The sequence below is a fragment of the Oxyura jamaicensis genome, chromosome 3 (genome assembly GCF_011077185.1).
Source record: "Oxyura jamaicensis isolate SHBP4307 breed ruddy duck chromosome 3, BPBGC_Ojam_1.0, whole genome shotgun sequence".
NCBI classification, from domain to species: Eukaryota; Metazoa; Chordata; class Aves; order Anseriformes; family Anatidae; genus Oxyura; species Oxyura jamaicensis.
In genome coordinates, this window is record NC_048895.1 from 85,731,979 (window position 1) to 85,744,129 (window position 12,151).

The window sequence follows — 12,151 nt, forward strand, 5'->3', positions numbered from 1 at the left end:
ACAATTCTCTTGTTTTAAAGTGTCCCTTGGGAATAGTTAATGAGAGAAACAGAAATGTATTAATTATGCCAAATATTTATTCCATGCTGCCATTACTCCTACTGGTAAATCTAGCGTGTACTGACCTTATTCATTGTATCCAGGACATTATGTAAGGGAAAAGTATGCATAATGTTGTTGTGGACAGTACATCCCACACTTACACAGAATCAAAGTATTCTTTAAGACATTTTGTAGAATCTAACCAGTGATACAGACCAGATGGCAAACTTTCAGCATACTGTGTTTGCAGATTTCAGCTGAGCCTTCTAAGAAATCTTTCTGGATGTGAATGGACTTTCTACTCTCTATATGTTTTAAAACATCTTTGAGGATTTCTTGCAGATCTTTTCTCTTTAATTTTGAATTCAGGAACAAAGTGTAATGCCCAGAAACCTTTGGAAAACAGTGACAAAGGCTATGGTAAGTGCTTTTTTGTTGTTGTTTGTTTTTAAATTCAGATTTATATTATGGCACTAGAAAAAAAAACACTTTAGAAAAATAATTTTGAAGCTTAATTCAGTGGATACATTTATTCTGTTGTTTAATACATTTTCACTGATTTTCTACATTCTCAGCACTTTATGAATGAAGACCCCAGGTCATGTATTCTGTTGTTAATGGTTATGCTGTTTGACTTGGATTTTCTAGAGATATATGGTGATACATACATTTGTAGTATATGCATATATGTGAGCTGCATGGCATTTTGTAAGTTTATTGCATTTAGAAAAAAAGTAATTCATCTTCTATCTTATTTTTTGAGGAAGTTATTTTTATTACTTTTATTGATCTCATGTATATATTTCTATAAGAAGAAAGAGGGCATACAACTGAATGGAAATTATAGAGTTTAGAAAGTCATTAAAAAGCAGAAAAGGGTACCATGCATTTTATATCTTATCCAGTTTTGCAGTGAAAATGTCTAGAAACCATCTTTAAATGAAAGCTTAGTCTGTAAAGGATGTTGAGGAAACACTGTGTCACAGAGCATCAGATTTGTTCCCTCTATGATCTCTTTGGAGGACACAGGGTGTAAGTGGAAAATGGAAAAGTTTCTGAATTATTTTCATGAGAAATATATATGGTTTGTTTTACCCACCTATTTTATATGGGGATCTAAGCCCATAAGTGTTGATAACTTCTTAAGAAAAGGCAATGAGAGATGGTTGTCGCTCATGTCTTCAGGACCGTATGAGAGAATGGCCACTTGTAAGTAGTGGAAAGGAAACAGGAAATGAACGTGCAATGCTCCACGTGCCTAAATTTCAATTCTGAATGGAGGCACAAAAATGGGAACTTTGCTGTGTAGTGGCACTGTGGTTGTGCTGTAGGGCTGAGAAAGTTAACATAATGCTGTTGGAATATTCTTAAACTATTTCTTTCTATCCCAATCTTAATACACTAAAATGTCGTTTATTGCTCCAGCTGATGACTATTTCTGAAAAGGCTGCCCCATCTCAGAACAGCTGAGGGTTGGCTTCCTGCTTGGTGGAAAGCTCTCTAGTAGAGACTCAGCTTTATGGAAGTAGCTGAAAGGTCAGCTGTGAAAAAATGAAGGGTACTTCTTTATTGGTAAATTAAGCTGGTCCAAAATAATAGCCTCAGCACTGCCACATGATTATACAGTTAAATTGTTGGAGCAAGGCCCTGTGACAACTTTGGTTTGTACCCACTAACACTTCCCTAGGTAGTGCCTGGGAAAGGTTCGGGTTAGCACAGGCCAGGGACGACTCCCACTAGGCACATTATTATCTACAGATTTAGCCAGGGATGGTGAAGCCACAAGTCCAGACTCAGTGTAATGAAGCTGGTAAAATGAAGATGTGTAAAGACTGGTATGAAAGGGTGTATTTCCAAAGGAGTCATATAACAACCAGTAGAATGAGAGCCCCTGTGATATGTCTTGCTTTACAGGGTACAGAACTATGCTCTGGGTGCTATGTGCCACGTGGCCCATTCTGCACTGGCTTTGAGGTGTGATCTCCACATGTGGTGCATGTATGTGAAATGTAAAGAGTTATAAATATATAATCAGATTATTTCTGGTCCTTGTCATGCACCTAATGTTTTCTTTTGCGAAAAGTCAAAATATATTTACATGAGAATGGGTGCTATATATTTGCCCTGAGATTCTAAATAGTTAGCTATTGCTTGCTATAAATGGATAATAATAAGCTTTGAAATCTAGATGAATAAACTTTCTTTGAAATGTTTATGTTTAGAAAATAAGCTTATTTTAAACACTAATATCAGGACTGTGATAGTTTTGGTCACCAGTTGCACAATTAGACCTCCTAAGTGACAAACTTCAGCAGTTTGCAAAAGAAATGAAGCCCTATGCCTCTAGGTGGCATTATGTAGTCATTTAATAACTATGGAAAGCATAGAAAGCTAACAACTGAAACAGATGATGTGAAAACCAGTAACTATTACTGCACCACAATAAATCTTTTTGTTTTCAAGAAATAATAATGTTTTTTAACGGTGTCACTGCAAGAGCAAGACCTAAGATACAAAATTTGAATATTATTTTTCTAACGGAATGCTGGTAATTGCTAGCTTATTAACTCAGATTAATACACATTTAAAAGGATTTCTATAGAAAATATAGTAATATTAAAAAAGGGGACAAATAACAAAGGCATTATGAGTACAATGCACTCATACAGTGTAAGTTTTTTTCTGCAGTTCCTCCATTTGTATGCAGCCTCGGCTTAGAGCTACAGATGGGTCTTGGTTAAAACCCTGGAGATGAATAACTCCAAACCCTGATGATATTCAACACTCATTTCCAGTTACAAATTTCACAAATGTTCCCCATAGCTAGAACAGGACAAGCTCCTGGAATCAATTACTCGTAATCTTTAGTGTGCTTGGAATCCAGTCTCAGATCCAAAATTTGCAGCCTTAGTATACTCTCTACCAAGAGTACTGCGGCCCTTGGGACTTTGTTAACAAAGTCTATTCAGTCTACCAGTTGCTATGATTGCTTCATAATGAGAGAAAATATCCATGAGAAACTAGTTTTCAAATGCCTGAGATCTGCAGACAATGCATGTAAGCCAGAGGATTGTCTTAGTAATGGCCCCAATTCTGATCAGGCCTATAGCTGTTGTTGATTCACTTTTATAGATTAGGGCACATTTGGTCTTTAAATTTCTCAAGAATTTTGATAAAAAATTGAGTTTTACTTATCTGTAAGATTTGTTTATAGGTGCTTTTAGTTTAAGCTTCTTAAAATTTTCTTATTTCTGAAGTGTATTATTAAACAGATGAAACAATACTTACCTTGACCAAACTGTGTAGTCCTTTTCACCTTTACTTGATTAATGAGTCCTGACACTAGTTATGGTGAGAAAAAGGTAAGCTTTGTTTCGGTTCTTTGCTGTCCAGTAGGTCAGCATCTGGATGCTACATTTCCAAATTACAGGAGAGCCTACCTGTCAGGTCCATGATGTGCACAGCCTATCACAGGGTAAGAGGGCTTCAAGAATAAAGTTTTAGCTTGGAACCATGCCTAACAGTGTGGCTTCTCTAAGCCCAGGACTGCGCTAAGTGATATGACTGCTGCATGTCCCCATGAGTCTGTAACAGCGCGCAAATGTACAGCTGGTACAGGCCAGCCAGCCAGCTGCACATGGTGTACTCACTGCTGGGGCAGGAGATTGGCAGTGACAGGACTATCGGTCCTTGAGATGCAGGTGCAGCCGTGGGAGAACCTGAAACTCCTGTCAAATGAAGATCATGCTCCATGTAAGGTACGCGACATGTCTGCCAAAAGAAGAGGTGTTGTTCTCCAGTAGTACCTACAAAACAAGAAAGGGAGCTCTTCCTTTTAAGATTTCCCACAGTTTTTGCTGAATGTCATGTTTTTCTGAATGAAGGAGTCTTAATAACAGATAGAGTTTGGTGATGCATATCTTATATGGTTGGTAATGGTACTGGCAAGATGTGGAGAGATACATCAGTGTTCAGTTCATGGTGGAAATCCTCCAACTGTGGAACTGGTGTCTTTCAGATCCAGGAGGATGCCAAAATCTGCAGGCAGCCGTTTTAGTGCCTGAGTAGGCAAATTCTTCAGTTGATCACTAGAGGAAGAAGGTTTCCATCCCATATGCTTTTAGTATTTGTCATAGTATTTGAGTAGAAGGTATAAAAGTATGCATTATTTTGTTTTTTATTCATTTTAGATTTAACCTAATAAAGTCTTATTCAAATACAGGTATAAGAGATGTAACCTGTTCTTTCACCTGTTGCACTCATTCACTCTGTGCATGATAATAGTCTAACATCTCTTCTGTAGTGTATTGGGACATCTACGTACAAATGTAGCTAATATAGCATCATAAATCTGTCTGCTACTGACAGAACTATCTCTGAAGTAGTTGATTTTTCTTTTGGGGGAGGGTCTTTTTTTTTTTTTTTTTTCCTTTGGTACACACTGAATATGATTTACTGTTCTTTATAAAGATCTGATGTAAATAAGGCTTGCATTTGATTAATAAAACTTCCCTGAGATAACCAGAATGCTTTCAAGAGGTTTTAGTGTTTTGTTCTAGGCCTTTCCTTGTTTATACTGGCTTCTGCTGTTGTAAGCATGACCACAGAGATAGTTTACTTCAAGTTCAAGTAGAAAAGTTGGGTTAAAATTTGGAGAAAATCTTTACTAGCTTAGCTAAATGCATTTGTTCCTGAGGTACATCTCTCTATTGACCCTTAGTCAACAGGTCTCAGCAGTCTTCACTGTCTGTGGCATGATTTTCTGGTGAAACAGAAGAGCTTAAGAAAAAAATGAAAAACCCGGGGCCACTAAATATAATGAAAATGGACAAAGCCCATGAACAGAAGATCAGCTGTTTGAAATAGCTGCTGAAATGAAAACTTCAAGTTTGTGAAGGAAATACAATTGTGTTTTTGGAGTGGACAGATACCTGGGATCTAGAAACAACAGTTAAGACAGCAAAGGTGAACGTTGTATCATCAAATCATAAAATCTCAAATTTCAGATATCAGAGTGTGATAGTCTGAAGTGTCCTCTCTTCAAGTATCAGCTTTCTCAGAGTCATACTCCTTGTATGAAGAGCAATTGTTGGACTACTTCTTCTGACCAGTAAAAAAGTGATGCATTTCTATGTAGCCACTACCAGTATCTTGAATTAGTCCCAGAGAGGTAGGACAGAGTTGGAGCAATATTTTCATATTATAATATATTGAAAGGTTGCAATATATAGTTATACTGATGGAGTTAGACTAATAACAGAAGCTAATTGTGGAAGCACCGTGCTGTTGTGTTTGTTTGTTTGTTTTTTAACAAATAGTGCATTACTGAGGTGTAGCATAGAAAGAAGATTGGGAAGGAGCGGGCAGTCCAGAAGAATGGGTATCACCATAATTCCATTTCTTTTTCTGAAGGTCAGGTGAAGGCTGCCTTGATTTGATGGCAGCTGAACAGAAAACAAACGTGCTTACATTCCAGAGGAATTAATTCAATGATTGTGGTAAAGTCAAAGAAGAGGAATCTTGGAGGGTTTGTTCATTAGGGATTTCTTGGAACAACATTTTTGTGTTTCTTCTTTTCCTTTTATGTGCTTTAACTCATTTATTTTTATCCTATTCAAACAATATAGAAAAAAAATATATATATTGTCTTTTGTTTTCGAAGTTGTTATTTATAAATATTGTTTGCTATATAAATATTGTATGCTTATTTGGTTGTAACAAGCAGATAATTTCATAATATTTATAAATTTCTAATTTGCAAAAATAATGATGTTGGAGAAATAATGAAACTATGAAAAATTTATTCTGCTGCTTTCTCTTGTACTTATTCATCGAAGAAACCTAAGGTGAGATCTGGGATGTCAGAAATATTTACATAAAGAACAGGGAGATGTTCATATTCACTTCTATAAATGCATTTAAATTTTACTCATATATGTTTGGGCTGATTTTTTTTTTTTTTTTTTTGACAGAGATATACTGCCCCTTCCTCTCTTGTTCCCTTCCAAAAGAAAATGCTCTGAAGACACAACATTCATGCAATATTCTGGACTTTCAGAAATGAATGTTGCTCCCACACAGGGGTCATATCTGAGTTAAAGGCCTGAGTGAAGCTGGAGTGATTATAGAAAGCTGCTTTCTACTTCAGTGTAGTAACTGGCTTCAATTTCAATCAGCACAGAAAACTACTTAAAATCCCATTGTTTTATTATTTCTCATCATATTTCTGTTCTGATATTACAACAGACCATTAATATGTCTTGTTTTAATGGCTTTTGAAGTTCATTTACATATTTGGAGGCAAACAGATTTTTTTTTAATGTATCTTTCTATATAAATGTATCAACATAATTGAATCACCATGTTTGTAGGCAAAGGCCTGCCTTGCTGGCTGTCTCTTGCCTTATGTTAAAGTCCCTGACTTTGTTACAAATGCCAGAAATGAACCTCAGTGCAGGTGAAAGCTTGGAACTCGTATGCATACTGAAGAGTGTTTATTTTTCTTGGACTTGGTGAGACATATATTTAACAATGTCCGTCAGCTGGCACTGTAAGCCAAACTGATTGCACAGAACAGTCATTTATGTCTTGTTAGGTTCTTAGACTGCCCTCATCACTGAAATTTCGATATTCATGCTACAATGCATTGAGCAATATCTGCTCCAGCTCTTCAATTTTTTTTTTTTAATTTTATTTTTTATTTTATTTTTTATTTTTTTTGGTCAGCATTAGGACATTTTTCTTCCCTGTCCTGGTTGGTTGGTTCGCCTATTTCCCTTCTGGGCTTTTGCTTATTGCTCAACAGAGAAGGTACAATTCCTACTGGTATTTAAGGTGAAGGATGCAGAGCTCTCTTTATCAGATTTTTCCTCCTTTTTTTGACAAGCAAGCTATTTGTTTGGCTTCTCTGTTTTATAGAGCACTAAAATTCTATGTGACAAACCAGCCGTATCCTTCAGCTACAGCAGAATTAATCTTGTCTTTAGATGTTCAGGTTCTGCTTCAGCACTTTGTTACCCTCTGTTGAGAATGATTTATTTCACTTGTTTTGCAATGTTTTTCTGATTTGTCTTGTTTTTAACTTAGAATGGTCATGTAGTTCTATTCTGCTTGAGTTAATTCTCAGATATGTCACCATGGTCTGGTGAGTATTAGCTTTTTTATCTATTGCTTGTTTTCTTGAAGGCTAAACAGTCCCTAGAAGAGTCTTAGTGATGGTGTCTTGCAGATCTGTTACCTGCTAGAAATATTTTATATCGCAATCCATCACACGTGCAACACTAAAAAACAAACAATGCAGAAGCCCTTTGTGGATGATGTGGAGGGCATCCTTTTGACAGAAATACAGAAGATTAATTTGAGATACATGAGTGTCTACCTTAACTTTCTAGAAAGATTTACTTAGGCCTGAGGGAGAAAGAAAACCTGCTTAATATGAAAGAGTTGTGGGAAAAACATAACAATATAAAGGAAATGTAAATTTCTAAAGGTATGTATGTGGGAGGGAAGCTCAAAACACTTATAGATCTTGGCCTCCCGCTTTCTATAAAAGGAGAAATGTGAGGGCAATATTTGCCAAAAAAAGATCTGTTTCTTTTTAAGGGAATCTTAGGCTTAATATAGATTCTAGGGATAATACAACATACTCTGTTTATCAGCTCTGAATATATAATTGAATCATACATTTCCTCAATATCACTTAATTATGAAGTTCAAGAGATTCTTTGGACTTTTCTTAGATAAACAGTGACAGATGTTGTGCTTCTTCAGCATTGGAAGACCTGTGTCACTTAAATCACCTGGAGAGTGCTGTCAGTTTGAACAACCATCAGTGCAGCTTGCTGATTGACCCTCTTTTATTTAGTAATGTACTAACCATGAAGACTTAGATCTTGACATACAAGAAGTCTTGAAAACATAAAAATAACCATAACTGTAGGCATTTCTGGGAAAACAAAACAAAACAAAAACTGATTTATTTACTTTATAGTTTAAAAAATAGTACTAGATATATTCATGACATTAATATAAATTATTACTCCATGAAAATTATAAATATAAATTGTGGAATTGTGCTGGAGATCAGATTATTATGACATTACTAAATCACAAATGAGTGTTTAATCATATCTTGTCTTGAAGCTGGAACAATTCACTGTGAACCAACTCTGTGCACCTAATTTCATGACTGATTTAGGTGAGACAAAATCTGCTCTGATGTGCTACTCTTCATTTTGTGTGCTGACTCCATCCTTGGAGATACTCAGAGCTGTCTGGACATGGTCCTGGGCAGTCTGCTTAGGGTCAAATTGCTTGAGCAGGAGGATTGGAAGATGACCTCCAGAGGTCCCTCTGAGTCTTAATCATTCTGTGATTCTGTGCCATTTTACATAAATAAATGAATAAATTTTGCAAATAAAAAGTAGCAATATTTGTATAGAAAAAGGTGGTGTAATAAAGCAAATAATATAATCTGTGTATAAATTTATTGAGCCAGTAGTAGCTCTGGCTTCTCTGCTCAACCTTCTTTGTTCTGGTATGCTTTTGACTACTGAAAGATGGGATACTCAGGAGTTAGCTGGATGTAGACCTACCTAAATTATCCTGCTAATGAAAAGGAAGAAAACCTACATGGCTAGCAATGGTAATTGTTGCTTGCAGTTGACCTGGTGTGTACCTCCTTCTGTTGAGGTTGCTTATATCCTGAAAGCCAATAGTGTACAGGATACAGAATGTTTAAATGTCTCTGTTTGTCTCTCTTTCAGTTTCCAGGCAAAGATGCCTTGCTAGGCTTTCTGCAGTGCTTATGCTACCACTGGCTCAGGTTCCTCTGTGTATCCCAGCTCTTGATTTCTGCATCATTCAGTTACTTATTTCCCTATTGGTTAGGGATTCGCTATCTCATCTCCCATCACACTATTTTAGTTTTTCTAAAAACCTGCATTTTTTATTTACAAGGACTGAAACTGTAGTAACTTCTTCCAGCTTGCAGGGTTTTTCTTCTTGGTAATTTGCGTAACTAGGCAAGTATTGGACACTACTCCAGCAAGATTATCAGATGTGGATTCTAGGTTTTGGTTCAGGTGGATTTACTAAGTAATTGTATTGTCAACATATATGGAAGAAAGGGGGTTACCACTATGAACTTATCACAGAATCCCAGAACTGCTGAGATTGGCAGAGCCCTCTGGAGGCCATCTGCCCCAACCCCTGCTCAAACATGGCCACCCCAGGCTGCCCAGGATCATGATCAGGAGGCTTTTGAAGATCACCAAAGAGAGAGACTCCACAGCCTCTCTGGGTGGCCTGTGCCAGGGCTCAGTCACCACCCACACAGTGAAGTGCTTCCTGATGTTCCGAGGGAATCTCCTGTCTTCAAGCTTGTGCCCGTTGCTTCTTGTCCTGGCATTGGGCACCACTGAAAAGAGCCTGGCTCCATCCTCTCTGCACCCTCCCTTCAGGTATGTATACACTTTGGTGAGATCCTCCCTGAGACTCCTCTTCTTCAGGCTGAACAGTGCCAGCTCTCTCAGCCTCTCCTCAAAGAGCTTCATCATCTTGGTGGCTTTTTTTTTTTTTTTTTTTAATTCCTATTGTTATTCTCCTGTTAAAATTCTGCTTTCTAAATTCTCTTCCAGTGGTCAATAAAAAAAAAGCAAACTAATTCTCTCCTAATGCTCCCAAGTGAACTGTCTCTTAGAGAACTGTCCTCAACACTGCTGCTTAAAAACAAGGCATTTCGAAAGATCATTTCATTTTTGAGTTTCACTGGCAAACTGTGTCTGCATGCAGATGAGTGGAACAGCAATTTAACTGAGCCCTCCTTGTAATTGTTCACCAAATTCTTAAATAATAGGAAATAGAAATGAGTGCTTCAGTAGATTCCTCTTCCCCACACTCTGAAAGTAAAACCATAAAGTGTAATTTATGGCAAATGTACCGAGATACCTCAAGAACAAGGCCTGTTGTTTGCTGTACAGTTTGGTAGAACTGAGCTGGTTTGCAATGCATCTTCCTCTTTATATTTCAAGCATCAAGTCTTTGATACTTCACAGAGAATATAATCTTGGATTTCAAAGCCCTGCATCCACCCTCTCGCAGAGATGTTCTTCAAGCATGGGTTTGTGCCTGACTCTATATACTTTATCCCTTCCCTCTTGTTTTCCTCAGTTTGTGCAACTTAGTCTTGCAAATGACTGTCTTTGAGAGGCGTATGTGGCCAGTTTGGTAATGGGACTGGAGACTGTTCTTCATGAAAAAGGTAGTCGGACTGTAATTTACATCTGCAGTGCATTGGTGGCTCATCCCTGGGGCAAAATTAGGAAAGGCTGCTCCTGTCAGCTGACCCTTTCCTAGGTACGGAAGTCCAGGTGGGTACCAATTTTGAACCTCATGGGCTGCTTATATGTATTTGAGCCACTAACTTTCTCCTCAGCAATTGAAGTCCTACAGATCCACAGATAATATAGTAGCAATTTTGGGCTTCTGTCAACAAAATCTGCAAGAGTACTAATGATATAAGAGACTTGGCTTAAAATGCCTTATGTAAACTAGGTATGACCAGTCAGCACTTGACCGGACAGGTGTACATGGAACTGAGCTGGTAGCAGAAACCAGTGTGGTGTGGGAAATGCAATTAGAGCCTGGGGATGTGCAGTGGAAGCAGCTTCCCTCAGCCCGCAGGAAACCCAGCCAGGGAACAGCGGATGCTGCAGAAATGTCTGCAAGGAAAACAGCCCTTTCCTGGTCCTCTCCCACCGTCTCCCCTGAATTAACCCTAACATGCAGATAGGTGGCACTGTGTTCTTGGAGATGTCAAAGGCAGAACTTCCCTCCTATGAGCAGCCAGGAGAGCATGTTTGCAAGGACAGAGGTGCTGTTCTTGGTGATCGAGTCCTTAGGTGTTGCAGCTTTAATAGTGTGTATCAGATGGACGGCTTTGTTTGCAGCAAATAAATACTTCTGGGCTACGTATTTATTGTTAAACACTCATAGGTGTACAAAGACTGCCATGTTTCACCCCGAAGTGCTGTATTTCATTCGAAGATGACACATTCATAGAGGGGAGAGTTCTGGTAAAAAGTGCATCTACAGCAGAGGGATCTTACTAAGTTCTGATGATATCTGTACTGCTACATAACTGCAATGAGGGAATTGCATCTATTTGATAATCAGTTTTCCTACAAGCTGCTTGAACTAATGAAGGCAACACAGCAGAATTGAAGCCATCTTAAAGATAAATGGCCAGGCCCTTCAGTGGTATAAAGCAGTTGTTGATCTACTGACAGTAATGAAGCTACAGTTTTCTGGTTCACAGCTTCTTAGATTTTTGAAAAGTGTGAGGTACTAAGGGGGTTGAACACAGTTAAGCTGAACTGGATGTTTTATTTGGTCATATTCCATTAAAAGTGTAAGTGAAGTTTGTTTCACTAAAAGCAAATGTTTATAAGATTTTTCATGTGTGTTACTAACAATTACCACTGGCAGTTGATACCTTCATGTTTCTTTCCAAGTGTTTTTTCACATAAATTTGCTTCAAACTAGTAGTAAGTGGAAGGTGATATTTGGATTACATTACAGTAATTGGTAACAAATCCATTGGACTCCCTTCAGGGATGAACAATGCACAGACAAATCTCAAGAAAATACAGGTCTAGTGTTATTCAGTGGGATTATTCATGAAACATATTCTAGGTGTCTTTTCAAGGAAATATTCAATCTTCAAAATAGTATTCTATTTTTAGCTAAATTTATCTGCATTTATCCATATTTATCTGACTGATAATCTTATGTCACAGGCTTACCCAGGTAGGGTGCTTGTTTAATTGCTTGATTATTTTTTAACAACTGTATGCAATTTGAGCGTGTCCTTTCATAATATGCAAATATCTGCTAAGGGATAGTGAAAAGTTCACAGAATTTAGTCTATAAGAGAGAAGGCTCAGAACCAACTTGATTTTTAATAACCTACATAGGGAGAAGTGGTTTAAAATTGTTTTCACTCTGTGATTCAAGGACATCTGTGCACTGTTTCCAAGGGGGTCATGGAAAAAAAAAAAAGACCAAAAAAGAAAGAAGAAAAAAAAAAAAAAAAAAAAAAAAGGTTACC

At 37.5% G+C, this 12,151-nt stretch overlaps 1 protein-coding gene across 4 annotated transcripts in view; it reads left to right on the forward strand.

The window, feature by feature from the left end:
* The first annotated feature begins 244 nt into the window (after positions 1-244).
* FILIP1 (filamin A interacting protein 1) overlaps positions 245-12,151 on the forward strand; it is a 121,569-nt gene continuing 109,662 nt past the window's right edge. For 2 of the 4 annotated variants that reach the window (XM_035320581.1, XM_035320582.1), the window contains exon 1: positions 245-462. In XM_035320581.1, coding sequence (XP_035176472.1) covers positions 424-462 — 39 coding nt within the window. In that variant the 5' untranslated portion in view covers positions 245-423. The remainder of the gene's footprint in view (positions 463-12,151) is intronic. The other 2 variants (XM_035320584.1, XM_035320587.1) reach the window with 1 other exon arrangement.